The sequence below is a fragment of the Clarias gariepinus genome, chromosome 17 (genome assembly GCF_024256425.1).
Source record: "Clarias gariepinus isolate MV-2021 ecotype Netherlands chromosome 17, CGAR_prim_01v2, whole genome shotgun sequence".
NCBI classification, from domain to species: Eukaryota; Metazoa; Chordata; class Actinopteri; order Siluriformes; family Clariidae; genus Clarias; species Clarias gariepinus.
In genome coordinates this window covers 14,538,819-14,556,237 of record NC_071116.1, presented here as the reverse complement: position 1 = coordinate 14,556,237, position 17,419 = coordinate 14,538,819, and the positions used below count along the sequence as shown (strand labels likewise).

Genomic DNA, 17,419 nt, shown 5'->3' with positions numbered 1-17,419 from the left:
ACTGATATCGGCTTCCTTCCACACCCCGTTACTAGAGATCACTGATGAAATCGGTTTATACACACTTATATAGTGCTCACTTAAACACACACATGTCCTGAAGTGTGCTAACAGTTCTTGATGTTTGCAAAAGGTGGAGAACAGAATTTGTTTAAGTTGTGTCTTGGTGCAATAATGTTTTACACACACACACACACACACCTATTAATATTAACATTCATTTGAGTTCATACCCAATGCAGAAACCTGGAACATGAACACACATACGTAAAAAGTGCTTCTAGCTTAGGTAACAACCCAGCTTGGTCATGTGATTGATGCTTAAGAAGGCTAGGTATCTACCTAGTCATGAGCTCTCATTCACATTTATGCACGATCATGCACAAGCAGCACGGTTTCCTTAGAAACTTCACCTTCATTAGGAAAGCATGTGAACACATCATTTACTATAACTGGATCATTAGCACCTACAGTATGCAGTTGATGAAAAATACATGTGTTTGTGTGGGTAAAAGAAATAATAATACTCACACTCCTCCAGTGACTCGTAGAGAGCAGACTTGTACTACTCCCTCAGCACTTTCTAGGCTGGGTGTGTTCTCCACAAGCTCCTTGCACTGACCCTGAAAGAGTGTCTTCTCATACATCACCATCTATACGGAGACACAGAAGAACGTCCATCCTCACCGAGATACATTAACAGAGTGTTGCCATGTTCTTTTCATATTTGGTCTTTTTCTAACTGTTCTTAACATAAGCTCTTTCACAACATACATGAACTTGGAACTGTGTCTGTGTGTGTTTAGCCTAATTATAGCACAATACAAGCACACTGCTATTTAATATTTGATGTTTGCTTTACATATATGGCTTTACAGCCCTGTGTACTGTGGACACATTCAATAGAGCTATTTGAAGGACTTTTTATTTTTTTTATTCTCTAACTAATAGTGTGTATCCGTGCTCTTGTGACACAGTGTGTGCAATTCAAGATTTTATTTTCGTTTTTACTTCCCTCTCTGTCATCTCACATGAAGCGTGATTAACCAAGCAAATTTTACACAAAAACCACACATCCAGATAACAGTATAAATCAAGCTTTTACAAACTAGGCTGAGTGCACGAGAAATGAACAACACCCATGAGCACATCTAGTCTAGGGTCTAGTTTTTGTGAAACTTGGCAAAACTGGTCACAACTGGTCACAAAGGTCATGCATTAATGATTTCTAAATAATCAATTTCTTCCTTGACTAATGTTTCATACAGTAAATTGTACTTCAAAAACAGCTGTTAATGTTAATGGTTTCCATGAATTAGGCTGTGGCTTCTTTTATTACCTTTGGATCCAGAGGTCTTCGTACTCTTAGACCTCCCTGCAGGCAAACAAAAATAGTAAAAAATAAAAATAAATGGCAAACAGGATAATTATGTAGCGTATGAGCAGTTGAAGGGTCTGACTGCTTTCAACCAAGACCAGAACTATATATATATATATATATATATATATATATATATATATATATATATATATATATATATATATAAACTACATATTCATTGTTTATTTTGCAAATCTCACAAACTAAATGTTTTTTACACTAAATTACTGTTTCACATACTACTCAAAAGCTATTGTGATATAATGATTCTTTCTGTGCTGTAATCTGATCTATAAAGGCAGATGTGTGGTTGATGTTTATATCAGAGTTGAGAGAGAGGTTAATGTACTGTAGCCGCACCATTCTCAATGGACGTAGTGACCGTACACAGGAGATGGGAGCATTCTGTAGAACGGGTGTGGCCAGGTCTCCAGCTTCCAGAACTGTGTGATTTCCTGTGAATCCAGCACCATCATAGGCCACCCAGCTATATTTACAAAAAGAGCACAACTGGCTTTATGTCAGGAAAGAAACTTGCCTGCCAGATAAAGACACACACACACACACACACACACTTAGACATAAAAGAGGTCAGCCTGGAAGAAACTGCTCAGTTTTGTGACCAACACCAGAATAAGCTATATTTAAAGCATGGTGGACACTCGTAAGTATTTTTTACCTAATGATAACTTAAAGGTGTCAGATTCTGCTCCAAGATGTTAACACTCTGACACGCGGACACATAAGCACACAGCATCTAGTGTTTTTTTTAGCCAAATGGAACAAAGAGACCAGTAAAGTGGAACAGACTGACAGTCAATGTGTGGAATTAAGCCAATCACCCAGTCAACTGTGTATAAGGTTACATTTTAAATACTTTTTTGGCAGTCTACCATCTAATAGAATGATATAAACTGAATTTAAAAAAATGAACTGTACTTAATCTATATTAGCAGTCAAAAAAATATCACCTAAATGGCTTCACGCTATTAGTTACCCTGAGAGCTCTGCCTAAGCCTGATCCAAGGAGATCTTTCATTACATAACTGATGCTGTAATTAATCATGAAAAATGACCCTTTGCTACCGAAACTGCCTTATCGCCCTGCTTATAATAAGAGCTAGATGTTCCCTGGGAGGAGTCACCACTGTAGCTGGAACATGATGCCTTTCCTGAAGACCCACTTCTACAAGCAGCAGAACAGGAACAGCGGACCAGGAAGTGGCCTTTCCTTTACAGGTGCAGGTTTCAGGAACACATTTATGACTCAGCACTGAACAATGCAACATAGCCAGTTGGCACAGGCACCCTTCACGCTCAGACAGTGCTGCAGTGGATTTAACGTGGCAAAAGTGAACTAAGCTTAAGCTAAGCTATTCTAGTTGTTACTAAGGTATTGATTACCAAGATGTCTGACTCATGATGTTATGGAGACCCTTTAGTCTATTATTAGTCCTTTAGTTTTTAATCTACTACCAAGATGATGGTCATATAACCTGGAAAGGTGTATAAATAGTGGGGTGCAGTATGGCATCATGTGATGCACAGTCTGATAAGTAAACAAACAATCTACTTTTGTGTCTTAAATGATAAACTTACATACTATTCTGTTTAAATGCAAACACTAACAGGTTTAGTTAGTATTTAGAATCTATCAAATCTTGTCTTTACACCTTAGAACATAAATAAGATGCAGATCATGACCAACATTGCAATTTTTAAAATAGAAAAGCTTCTCTGTGTGCAATATCTCAGTTTATGAGATCACCGAACATTTCAGACTTAGACTTGATGAAAAACGATGACAGATACATGATGTTGCTTTAATGCCCCGGAAAGACAAAGCATGCAGACAGGTATGCAAACAATGCTGTTCATGCTGCTGAGACATGGCCCACATCAAGCATAAAACAGGCCTTACCATCCGGAGTGCACGCTGAGGTCAGAGAGGTAAACAGGGACTTGTGTGCCAATGTTATCAGCTTCAGCGTGCAGACAAACCGGCTCTTTCTTTTTACTACTTGACATATGCAGATGAATCTTTGGAATGGTGTCATCCTACAAAACAAAAAACATGCATCACCTGTATTTGTGAGATTCTCTTATTTTAAGAATGGTTTAAAAAATTATGAGAAAAGAAGCCCTGCTTTCATTCTAAGTTTTAATTTATCATGGCCTAAAAACAACTTTTACAAGCTCGCCAATTTCTACAAACAAAACATCCTGAGGTGACGCCACCAACAAACCACCATATTTTCATACATTGTGTTTTCCAAAAAGTAAACCAACATTCAGAATCCAGATGAGACAAAAATAAAAATATCTTTGGCTAACTAACATTTTCCAAGGAGTTTATCTGTCTCTGGCATCGTTTTAGAGACATTTTGGTACAAACTACTTTAAAACATTGCTTCAGTTTAATAATACTTAAGAGCATTTGTTTATATACTCCTCTCTTAGGGACAGGTTAATGTCAACATGTGGACTTGGCCATTCCAACACCTTCATTTTCCTCTTTAATGGCCACTAGACAAATGTTGATTTACTGAAATACTTGGGCATTGTTCTGCTGACTCAAATTCTGCCCAGTTTAAGCTGCTTTTCTTCCATGAGTTTAAAGCACTTACAAAAAAATACAAAAATGTACAATGCTTTAAACTTTAAGAAAACTGGGATAGTCAAATTTGCAATCTGCAACTCCTACTAAACCAGTCATGAAAATTTGATTAAACCTTTGCAGAACCTTTATTAGAAAGCATGGATGTGCATTAGCTATTTCATTTTTTGAAAGCTAGTGCACGTCCATGCTTTCTAATAAAGGTTCTGCAAAGGTTTGATCAAATTTGCACAAATTGTTTAGGAGAAGTTGTGGATATGACTGATGAACCCTGTGTGCTGCCTACGCTTGGCAGGCAGGCAACACAAAAATCTGTTGTTCTGCCATCTGAGGTTTTAATTGTTATTCAATTGTGTATGCATTTTTAACAGAAATTGATGAGGACCACATGATTTTATATATATATATATATATATATATATATATATATATATATATATATATATAAATATCCCCCCCCCTTTTTTTATTTTATTAGCATTTTAGACTGGAATATTAGTTATAGCACCAACAGCATTGCCTGTCATGTAATGCATGAGGATTTTGTCCTGGTTACACTGCACCAATTCATTACCAAGCAGTGTGTGTGAATGAGTACATTCCATTTTGGAAATGTGTGCCAAAAGCTACAACATTGTTGTAAGGCACGAAAAACTAAAATTCTCCATTTTACACTATATTTTGACTAGTTTTTTTCCAGTAAGTTCAATAGATGAATAAATTATGAGGATATTCCCGGTTAGAACGGAAATGGATGTCAGGTACATCAAAGGACCATTGGGATCATTAGGATATAAAAGGCAGTCACACACAAAAAAAGATAAAACGAATAACAAGTATACCTTCACTGCTCTCCGGATGGAGCCAGCAGACAACGTAGTAGGAGGAGAGGGTCTCTGTGTCTCGTTATTCTCTCCATTGGTCTGTATACTTTGTCCCTCCTCAAGCAGGATGCAAGACCCTTGGTATCTCTGTTCCACATATAGCAGCCAGCTACAACACAGGCAAAGAGTGTGTACTTGCATAATTTATCACATAAAAATATATGGCAACACAGATATTGCTCATAATGTCCAAGGACATTTCCATAAGGACAAAACCACTCCTTCTGTTTCAATCCCTTTAATTAACACCCTCCCCTGATTAGTTGTTATTGTCAGGCCAGAGAGACTGACGAGCTAGCCAGCAGTAGTGCAAAAAAAACTTCTAAAATTACCTTTCTAACTTTTGGTTACTCTCTTTCATATTAATTTATTTCATCACAGCTTTGCTGTCTGACCGTCTTTAGTTTTAGAATTGAGAAAATACGTTTTAAACAAATTCCACAAATTTTCAACAGGAAGTCTGTAATTTTCTTTTTTATCCATAACAGTATCAGAAATATGAGGCTTAATTAAAGCTCCAACTTATAGAGAACAGTAGCTGTGCTATCTGATAACACCCAAATGAGGATAGGTTTCCTGTTAAGTCTGATTCCTTTTAAGGTTTGTTCCTATTGCCATCTCAGGGAGTTTTTCCTTGCCATCATCGCTCTCAGCTTGTTCATCAGAGACACTCTGATAACTATGATTTATACATACTTTCTTACACTTTTCAACCCATTTCCATTATTTTGTTTTTTGATTGTGTGAAGCTGCTTTGCTACAATGACCATTGTTAAAAGCACTATATAAATATAACTGAATTGAATTGAATAGTGATTGTTCTGCCACATTAACAATCCATCAAAGTACTGCTTGCTGATGTGACACAGCAGGAATTGTTTAATCGATCCAGACAGAAGGATTTGTGTTAAAAGTCTACTGCAATGCTTTCTCCCTTCTTGCTTGGCCTGTGTCATGATCAATAATCAGAACCAAAACCAGTATATCAAATTTCAAAGAGAGTCCACTAAGCGCTACAATACAGTTCTTAGCTCCTATCCTATTTCCCGCGGAACCACACGTCTGCTGCCAGCACAGCCAGCTCAACAAAAGCCAGTTTGAAAGAAAGGATTAGACAAACAGACTCTTACACACAGGAACTGCCAAAGAGCTCCAGCTACTACTTAACACTCTCGAACTAGCCTTCTAACTGCCACAAGTCTGTCTCCTGTAACTGTATATGTATGTTCTATGGCAATCCTGTTTATATAGTTAGTGGTAGTTCGGGATAGATTACAATTTGAATAAACAAACAAAGATTATTTTTGGGGCATATTGCGATATAAACTGCTATATGCAAGTATTAAATGTAACATTTGTATTCAATTTATTTATCTAGGCTAACAGCAAATAATGGAGCAAATGACCTCATTACAATGAATTCCAATATTTATTTTTAAAAAATAACTTTAAATGAAATGTAAAAAATGCTATAAATTCTCAAATATATATACACATACAAATAAATATGTATATTTATATTTAATCAATTGCAGCCTTTTTTGAAAAAAAAAATGCATAGCTCCATACTGCAATTTCAGTGTTTAGGAGATTAATTGTGCATCACTACTTATGGGCAAAAGGTTGAGTTTTCAAAAAGTGGGTTTAAGTCCCAAGACTGGTAGGAATTGGCTACTCAGTCTGGAAGGCACTTAATCTTGAACTCATTAGGTACATTCCACTCTGAAAGCATTGGCCAATTTTATTTGTTATACACTCAAGACATTTACGTTTTAAATCAAATAATGAATATTGCAACAGATCAGATCAGAATTTCACCCTTAACTTCCTAAGATTTAAATTCAAATGTGTAGCACATATTGGTTTAACCCACCCATTTTCAAGTGAACAAAACTATAGGAACACATTACCTATATGTGTTCCTTGTTGCCAAGGTGTGCCCTGTTAGATTAACTGTTCCAACAGCCAACAACATTGAATTTCCACTCTTGGTTTGGCCCCATGTGTTGCAAGTAAGTACTGCATTGTGTATTATGCATAAAACCTACATTAAGACAAGGACCACCTCAGTGGGTAAAGCATTGATCGGAAGTACTGTACTGATCGGAAGGTCCCAGGTTCAAACCCCAGCACCACCAAGCAGCCACTGTTTGGCATTGTTTAACCCTCATATGAGTAATGAGATAAATATAAGTCACTCTGGATAAGGGCGTCTGCCAAATGCAGTAAATATAAGAAGGGAAAGAAGGCAATAAGAAGCTGAGAAAAGAAGGGAAATCACAAATGCACTGGGCATAGCCAATGCAATTATCTGGAATGTACTGAAAAAGAAAGAAACCACAGGGGTACTAACAACCAGACATCAAACAGGTCAGAAAAAAGAATTATTATTATGAAAACTGTTACAAACATTGCAAAAACGACAGTCAGTCACATAACCCACAACCTCCACATGAGATAAAGGCATCACAATCTACCATTTAAAAAACTTTAAAGAGCAGAAATATAGAGGCCATATTAAAGGGTGCAAACCACTCAACAGCAGTAAGAATCAAAAGCCCAGAAGTTGCAACACATTTAGATTTAAATATCAGGAAATGAAAGCTCAGATTTCTATTTCCACATGTTCATCTTTTGATCTTAAAGCCTAAATTTCTTCAGCGTATAGCAAGATCAAAAGAAATGGCCTTACTATTCCTATACTTCCAGTGGAGATTGTATATGCTTGTAAACTCTTGACACTGCTCACCATGCCAGCCCATACGCCATTCCACTTCACTTCTACCATTATGTTGGTAGAAATCAAAAGAAAAACAAAAAACGGACACCCCTTAGTGTAGAACCACTGCATAAGCTCTTAACATAGTGTGTGAATGTGAAGTCCTCTACAGAAGAACACACATAACAAGCTTGACAGAATAGACAGAACTTTCTGATCTAATAAACACAAACTGAACCACTGACACACACAAGCACAATACATTCTCAACCCACACTACTATGAGTAAGCCATGGACATGTGCTAAAATTATATATATATATATATATATATATATATATATATATATATATATATATACACACACACACACACATATATACATACATACATACACACAGTATATACATGTATTTGAAGTAAGCAGCAACCAGAAGCAAAAAGACGGAGCAAACGAGGTTTCAAATGGAGATTTACTACACACTGGCAGCCTGCTGGCAGTGCTTCTGCAGTGCCTGATATACAGAACTGTGAGCGAGTTATAAAGAAAGATTTCTAAACGTCATACTGCAGCTAAATTTAGGTTAAAAAAAAAATCATTTGAGCCCTAATCCCATTATGATTACATTCATTGTCTTATATTAACAAAAAGTCCAATAAACATGCTTACCACCCTCTCTGGGCCTGGATTGTGGCTTCTTGTAGAAACAAAATTTCCTCCACGTCCCCACAGATCTCGTTACTTTTCCCACATGGTGCCAGTCCCTCGTAGATGTGCAGCTGCGTCATTAGGCATGGTCATTAGAGATTTATCATCAGTATACAGTCATTAGAGATCTATCATTAGGAAACAGTGGGGTACTAAATGCTTTCTTTTTTGTGACGATCAAAAATATCGTAAGAGCCAATTGAAAAAAAAAAACTATGAAAAAATACAGCCAACATTTAACACCGCTTACTGCTTAAATGAGATAAAATGCTAACAATTCATTCAAGAAGCACTTGATAAAATAACTTTATCCTTATCTTTAAAGAGACTAGACTTTGATTACTAGTTCCACCATGCAGCTCAGATCACATGTAGCATTATATGTGTCAATCATATTTAACATTAAGGGAAAAATCAGTTGTGTGGACATGATGATATACTGTATAGATACATGTCCATTTATACTTTTTATACATTTAAATAAGGCTCATAAATTAGGCTTGCTGGCCAGTGATTTTTGCAGATATTAAACCTGGAAAAGGATCTTGCATTCAGTTCAATAAATGGGTACAGTCTATAATATGTAAAGTTTTACTAAATCTAAAAGACGTCTAATATTGTTGCATGACACCAATGAATATCGAGTCATAAAACAGGGACTAAATCCCAAAATACAAGTTTTTGAAACAATGACTCTTCATGAGATGACTTAATTTGAAAGTTAATTCCTAATTTGTCCCAGCATATCCCATTTTGGGCAGGGGTCAAACCACAGGGTCAGCCATGACACCACCCCTGAAGCAGTCAGGGTTAAGCGCCTTACTCAAGGGCCCAACAGTGGCACCTTAGTGGAGCTAACCCAGAGCCTTAACCCGATGAACAACCACTGCACAGTGGCTTACTAACTGTTGCAAGTGTTGTAATCCGCTAGTTGAATTCCTCATTAAAGGAATTTTAGTTGCGAATATGGAGTTGCAAAGCATGTATAATTTCTCTATGGAAAATACATAAAGAACATTGAACCGTTAGATCAAGCAATGAGATGAGAAGTGAGTAGAGGAGTAAGTTAAAGACCTATAAAAAATAAGATGAGATGCAAGAAGAAGATATAATAGAAAATGGAGCATAACTAAGAGAAGAGACAGAGCCTTTACCAGAGTAGGTCGTGGACTGACTTTCCCGGTCCCTCCCATCTCTTCCTGTGGAGGCAATGAACAGACAGATGCATCAAACTCAGAGACTCAACATGACATGACTTGTAATTAAAAAACTTACAAAATGCTTACCATGGTAGTAAAGGTTAAACTTTTCCCATTAGGAAAAGATTTATTTTCTATTGTCGCTGTGGCTAGTGATGGCATTACATTGGATTTCAAATACTGATAAAATGGAGTGTTGGCACAACTCTGAGTGGTTTCACAATGCTTTCCCATCAAACAATCATCCTGTGTTTCACTGGTTGTCTGTTGTGGACTAAGACTGGGAGAAGACCTCTCATCCTTTGGGGGATCTGCATTTGGGAATGTTGTCCCTGTGAGCTGGTGGTGTAGCAGTAAGTTTGACTCTCCACCAATTGTGGTATCGTCATCATTATCATCATAGCGATCCCAAAGGGGCCTGAGAAACGGCTTTGAGTACTGTGGTTCATCTGGCCCATCGTCCATGTCCTGGTTGGTCTCAGAGCAGCTAAAGGTGGAAGATTGCAACCTCTCACTTACAGACTGCAGCAGTGAAAGGATGGAGGAGGCTTGCTGTTCCTCACTGCGCTGCTCCTCCTCTGTGGCTGGGGGCACATGAAGTCCATCATCCCGTGAGGTGTCCTCTCTTCCACTGTCTTCCTCATATATTGGGGAAAGGGAAAAGGGATATATCTTGAACCGACGTGTGCTTGGACTCAGCAAAGGCCCTGTGTCATTCACAAATACTGTGTCAGTTTCCTCCTCCTCGCTGATGATGGCAAAGGTGCCAGGGAGGTCCTGGTGAGGTTTAGCTGAAACAGGTAAGGCTGCTACCCTACAGGCTGCTCTGTCCACGCTTACTTCTGTTGAAGAATCTGATTTTACTGCATCATCTTCTATGATCTGGTCATCATTAACAGTGACTTTAACATCTTGGAAACACACAGGTTCATCACTGGAATAAGCAGATGTGTCTGAACAGAGAAGCCAGATAGGTTGTGGATCAGCAGAGGGCTTCCCCTTATCCTGGACCTCATCATCCTGTCCACACTTAATCGCATATGCTGAAGATGGCACATCAAGGACTATTCTTGGCTCCACTGTACCTGCAAAGTTCAAGGAATCTTGTGTGTCTCCACATTTTATGTCCTGAGAATCCAGTGAGGACTTTTTTAAACTTTCACAACTGACCAAATGAGGTTCTATGATTTTGTCAATTGCATGGCTTTGGAATACTGACACATTTGGACGGTTCTCTTTTACAGACAGATCTTGTCCTGGAAATTCATTATTTTCAGCAAGCTGTTCTGAATCAGAGTTATTTACTGCAACTTGCAAGGTTTTTCTAATGCCTTCTACCTGCGTTGATTCCATAGTGTTAATGATTGTAGATACATCACCTGAGTTCAAGTGCAATGCATGACCATAATTATTGCTTTCTGGATTGTCTTTGGCTGGAAACTGAAGCCCTGCATCGTTCAAGCAAACATTCTCGCCCAAAACATATTGCGTCTGCTCGTTGTTTACCTCACAAAAGGTTTCAGATATGACTGGCTGTACAGATATTATATTGCTATCACTTAGAGCATCCTGGGGAAATTGTTCATTGTTTGTCTCAGTTCTGGCAGATCCTCCCTTCTCTTCGAAATTTAATTCAAGTAGTGAAGTATTGTGATGCAGAGAGTCCTGTCTATTATTTTGAGAGGCAGAATTTTTCTCAATATGCAGCTCCACTTCATCTGGGGAACATCCACTCACCGCTTCCTCTCCGAGTTCCTGCATGCCGAGTAGTCCACCAGTGGAGGTATCAGCACTAATAGCCACACTGTTCCGGATGTCTGTGTCTGACCCAGCAATGGACTCGTAGCCCGAGGAAGGGGTGGAGCGACTCCCATCTGGCTGTTTTCTGCTTCCCAAAGTCCCATCTGACATAGATGACTGGGAGTTTCTAACACCCTGAACAGGTAAATGCTCTCTCAGTGCCTGTCCCAAGTTGGCTGCTCCATCCATGCTCTCTTTCGCTCCCATAATGATAAGATTCTCCCTACCCTCAATGAACTCATCTCTTGATATAGTCTCTCTGTCTCGCTCAGAAATATCAATCCTCTCCAAGGCAGCCAGAGCATTTGTGAGAATGCTGTCTACTATCTTCTTGGACTCTAGCTGTAATGTCATTCCATCTAGCTGTTGTTTCTCTTCATCATCCACAATGAACTCAGCCTGCCAGGGAGCATCTACTGCAATTTCTATTGTAGAAGATAGCTCAGAGCCATTGGTTTCCTCATGGTTCCATGCATCTAGGCCGGAACTAGCCAGCTGGAGGGCCTGGCAGGAATCAGGTGCGATTTTCAAATCAGTGAAGTTTGTGCACAAGTTAGAGGCAGTGTTAATTTCAGCAATATGTTTGTTTACGTTTGTGGCAGTATCAGAGTTGGAGGGCTGGGTTTGGAGACTATCTGGGTTTTCAGATAAAAAATGAAACATCAGCTCATTAGTATAGAGAGACTGTACTTGTAGACAAGTCTCATAGTCTGATTCCATTGTAAGAGGTATAGATTCAATCTCTGATGGCTTCAGCTTATGGGTATTACCATCACCAACCATAACTGTCCCCAAATCAGTAGGCCTACCAGCAGTATTTTCATTAGCACTAGACATCTTACCAGTTCCTATTGGATGACAGTCTAAAGAATTTATTTTGGCCTTGGTGTGTGTCTGTAAGGCACTTGAGTTCAAAGCACTTTGCGTTCTTTCTGTGTCTGCTTTACTGCAAGTGGAGTTTACAATGGAAGAGTCCACTGAAGCATAGCTTTCGTAATCCGAACTAACACTGTTTGAAGATAAGGATGTTTTCTGGGTAGGTTGCCCTGAATGGATCTCTGTGGGGGTAGTTATGACAGAACTGCTTGTGTTTGCCTCATTCTGCTTCGTTTTTTCTTCTGAGACTGGCTGACCTGCATCAACTTCAAAATGCCCCTCCTCCCCTTCCGAGATTGGGGAATGGAGGCGCACTTCCTGGTTTCTCCTCATCTTCCTGATCTTCCTAAGGCCACGGTACGTCACATGTGTAACCACTGGGGGGCATGCCAGGGCACGGCGCCGCTCTTGCTCTTCTTCGTCCTCCTCGTTCTCTTCTTCCACAGCAGGTGACACGTTCTCTATTGATGTATTTCCATCCTTTTCAGACAAAGACTCCTTCTGCAGCCTGATAAAAGGAACAAGGCATTACAGTTAAGGTGATGCAAGTCTGATCAAATCCATTAAAAATAAATAAATACAGTGCTATGGTCTGGTTTCAATTCGAAATTACAGGTTTCGTCCACAAGATATGAAAAAACTTAATGGACTGGTTTACTCTGATGTAGACGTCATATTAAAAGCAAACAAGGAAAATTAAGAGGAACAAACGTAGAAGCATAGCTGAGGAAAACGGTCTCAGAACGCCCAGTATGACTCATCTGGTGTTGACACCAGGCTCCATTCACATCCACTGCTTTTACAGTAGCAGACTTTTCCTGCATGTTCAATAACTGATGTGTAAAAGCACCTACTCAAACAGCAGTTCAAGAAGTTTTCATTAAACATTTATAACTAGCTGCTACACAAAACCCCGCTCTTCCCAGGGACATGGTGCTCAGGCACTCAGAATGCTGCTTTACCTCACAGGCTTTAAACCTTAACAGTATTAAAGGTTTTATTTTAATAAGGACGCTTTTATAGCTCATTGACGTAAAAATATTTACTTATCTTCCTACAAAAAAAAGTAATCTATGGCAAACTGAAAAAGAATTAAAAAATTCTTGCTTAAAAGATTAAAAACCTGATTTTCGAATGACTTTTTAAATGACCATACAACTCCTTAGTAACACCAAACCGTATCACAATTATTCTTTTAATTATTCTAATTTAAACCGGTTTAGCTTCCTTTCAATAGCAAGAAATTAATTTCGTCCTGTATCACTAGGATAGCAAAACTGCTAGAATGTATTCTAAGCTCATTTTAAAAACTGCATTTTTTAAAAGAATGAATGGCATAAAACTGAATGTACCTCAAAAACTCAGCAGAAAAAAAAATCTTAGGAGAGACATGTTAAAAATACACAGCATTTCATGCGGGAGTGGGACTGCGTGTGTGTGTGTGTTTGTGAGAGAGAGAGTGTGTGCATGCATGCATGTGAGAGAAAGTAATAGAGAGAGAGAATGAGAGCAGAACAGATCTGGCACACTGTCACTCTTCAGACTATTCCTAGCAAGCCGTGCAGTGAGACTTTCTCGGCTCGGTCTGAAGCCCACCCTCCAAAGACAAGTCTAAGTAAAACTAAAACTCATTCCTATCAGCATTAATAATTATACATATCCCCATAAACTCTTTCTATCATTATTCATCTAGATGAGAGACCACATAGTAGTATTTTTTAAGCTGGAATGCTTTATACAGGCTTTTTCTCTGATCCTGATAAAATATAAGCAAAAACTAGAAATGATTGAGTGTAGATCCATTTAGAAGATGGTTCTATTTTAAGCACGGATTTTCTCTTGTTTCCATCATTAAGCCCAAAACATTTTGCTTCCTGTGTGTGCCAAAAGCACCTCCAGGCACCAGTGGGGGTTACAGACCATAAGGAACATAAGGAGCATATGGACCATCATTTTATTCTCATCACCATACCATGAGTCATCAATACTCAAACAGGGGGAGAGGGAGGGGGGGTAGAAAAAGAGAGATAGAGGGGGAGAGAGAGGGAGCGGGAGAAAGGGTTTCATATTCCGTGCAAGGTTTATCTGGGGCCCTGTGTCTGTTCACCCATTTGTACTGAGAAATTAGGATCGCTCCATATACACGTACAGACACGCACAAATACAAAACTAGGCTAGGCAAGTAGAAGAACTAAGCAACTGACCTTGCAGCATTAACAGAGACAAGTGATCAAACAGCAGCAACGCAGTCAGCCTGCTTTTTGTTGACAAACATATCTGCAGACTAAGCAAAGCTTTAAATAGCATATTGTATCAGTTTGGCCGGAACTGGCTTTCACCCTAAGGTTAAGCTCTGAAACATACATTCCGGATGATACTCGTTGTACTCTTTACAACTTGCGCTGTTCAACCAGTCATGTCTATGCCACGCAGGCAAATCGTTAAGGATATGAGTCTCCTGTATATGCTCTTTAATGGTGCAGAGCTCTACACTCAGAAGCACTTCTACTGCAGTGAATGTAATTCTATCTCTGTAATTTTATTCGTAATCACTTTGCTCTCACAATCAAATCTAATTATTTGCTGCTTTTATGCCTCAGGAGCTTTTCTGGTACAATGCCACACATTTCCGACATCCCCGAACATCAGGTCCCATTCTGGCCCCTGATTTGCCTCCATCGTCATCTTCATATCTCTCAGTATGTGCACCAAGTCAGACTCCTATAGTTAATTGTACAGCTATGAATAGAATCTCTCGTTGCCCTAGTTCAGCAGCAGCAAAGAAATCAGCTTCAACTTCAATGGGTACAGGTTCACACATTTACTTTCTTCACTCAAGGCCTTTTCCTTTCCCTCGCTTTGTATCCATTGTCAAGGGCCGAATGCTTACATATATTCACACAATCATACACTCAAAGCTTACCTTGTATAACACTCAGGAGTTCTGAGGACACTTTGTGTCCTTACACACCACTCAGCCAAGATGCCCTTCCAAAAAGAACTCACTAGTGAACAGTCAAGCATGAGCGTTTTTCTTGCTGAGCACACTCACATACACTGAGGGTGAACAAGAAATGAAAGATTTCAGGCTTCTCCATGCATGATTAAATGAGTTGTGTCTAAAGACAGATCACAAAATCATGCTCACAAAACATAAAAGGAGAATACTGATAGGATCAAATGATTCTCTGTGTTGATTATTTCTGTATCCCTATCAGATTATTCCTGAATCACATTTACATCCCATAGGGGACTTCCTGGTAATGACTACTGCACACTTGCTGTCCCTGCTGATGTTTATTTTCCTCTCTGTGCAAGTGATTTCTACCAAGAGACAAATACAAGTATACATGTGCAACATTCCCATGACAACCACAGAGCTTGAGCGTCATAGATATCTGCCAGAGATTACATTTGGGAGGCATGATACACTGGCGTTTCCTCCGGGTACTCCGGTTTCCTCCTACAATCCAAAAAAATGTTAGGCTAATTGGCGTTCGCAAACTGCCCGTAGTGTGTGAGTGTGTGCTCTGCGATGAATTGGCACCCTGTCCAGGGTGTACCCTGCCTCGTTCTCTAAGCCCCCTGGGATAGCCCCCAGGTCCCCGCGACCCTGAATACAGGACAAAGCGGTACAGAAGATGAGTAAGTAAGATGAGATAAACTGGCAGAAAAAAAAGGTCTGCTTGGCTTTAAATAAGAAACTGCTTGAAAGACTTTAATTAGATAATTAATGCAATGATTAATATGCTTCAGCAGACAACAATAATTCTAACCCTAAACTGATGCACTGAGTAGCTTCTCATTTTTTAACCATCATATCCCATTGTCATAGAAAAGATTACTGTGTTTCAGAAAAAGGTTATGTGGACCGATGAGTCCAGATCTGTCCTTACAGAGTACAAAGATGGGCATGTCAGGGTAAGAAGGGAAGCCTATGAAGTGATACACCCATCATGCATAGTGCCTACTATAAAAGCCTGTGAAGGCAGTGTTATGAACTGGGGCTGCTTCTTTGGTCAGGTTTAGACTCAGCACCGTTACAGTATGTAGAAATAAAATTAAGTCAGCAGGTGACCTGAATGTACTGAATCAATAGATATCTCATCAGTTTTCTGTCCTGATGGCACAGGAATTTTTGAAGAGTGAAATTGTGAAAAAGTGGTTCTGGGAGCATGAGAAATAATTTTCACACACAAACAGAGTCCTGAACTTATTCCCATAGAAATGATTTAAATGTGCTGGAACAGACTTTACAGAGTCATCCAACTCTCCAGTCTTCAATTTAAGACCTTGACCAAAAATGAATGCAACTTTGGATGGGGAAAAAACAGTCATGATGGTCAATAAGGCTGTTAAAACAATGACACTAAATGTTTACCGTAATCGAAGCTAAAGGCAGTTGTTGTTATTGTTTTGTTTTGTTTTTTTTTGGGGGGGGCGCAGTTTTTCTCCCCAATTTAGTCGTATCCAGTTCCTTTCCATCACTGGGAGGCTATCACTTGTTTCCTCCGAACTACATGATGGCAGCTGACCGCATAGCGTCGAACTGTTCACTCACGCACCATTGGGAGCGGGATAACACACTCGAAGGGCAGCGCTATCCGCTCCTTACGCTTGTGTGAGCTCACAGATACCCATGATTGACTGCAAGAGAGCGAACTCGCGATCTCCAGATGATAGAACAAGCACTTCACCACTGCGGCACTCTATTAAAGATTGTTTAAAAAGTGTATTGCTGAGTGCTCATTTACTGTCTTGAGCTCTGACAATAATGATACAAAGACGAGAGAACATTAAAAAAAAATATCCTGAGGACAGAGTTTAGACCAGGAATTACAGATAATGTTATTCAATAACTGGACACTGGTATATAAGATTAAAGCCCACTAATGTCTACTTTAAGTATATTAATATACTTCTATCAAGTACATTAGCATCAGCTCCTTACAGCCAATATAGTGTGATGACTACTGTGTTAAACTGATGACCTTAGAGAATTCTTCCAAAAAATGCTTAGACGTGGAAGGGCGGAGGTATAGTGAAATAACCCAAACTGACTGTAAAAAAAAAAAAAACTGACAGCAGGATTTTTGAAAGGAAAAAAATAGGTCAATGCAAAGCCTTTCATGTTAAACTGAAGCTCTTCAGTTTATTCAAATAATTTTGCAAGTTCTCTTACTTAGAAATCATAAAGGGGTCTACAATTTTTAGCATAGCTGCATTTCCACTGT

At 39.0% G+C, this 17,419-nt stretch overlaps 1 protein-coding gene across 2 annotated transcripts in view; it reads right to left on the bottom strand.

The window, feature by feature from the left end:
- Window positions 1–17,419, bottom strand: part of LOC128545576 (uncharacterized) — a 42,707-nt gene that overhangs the window by 7,464 nt on the left and 17,824 nt on the right. For both annotated transcript variants that reach the window (XM_053516008.1, XM_053516009.1), the window contains 8 exons: window positions 9,597–12,693; window positions 9,465–9,509; window positions 8,272–8,381; window positions 4,841–4,991; window positions 3,303–3,439; window positions 1,742–1,868; window positions 1,340–1,375; window positions 532–653 (listed from right to left, as the gene is read on the bottom strand). In XM_053516008.1, the coding sequence (XP_053371983.1) occupies window positions 532–653; window positions 1,340–1,375; window positions 1,742–1,868; window positions 3,303–3,439; window positions 4,841–4,991; window positions 8,272–8,381; window positions 9,465–9,509; window positions 9,597–12,693 (3,825 nt within the window). The remainder of the gene's footprint in view (window positions 1–531; window positions 654–1,339; window positions 1,376–1,741; window positions 1,869–3,302; window positions 3,440–4,840; window positions 4,992–8,271; window positions 8,382–9,464; window positions 9,510–9,596; window positions 12,694–17,419) is intronic.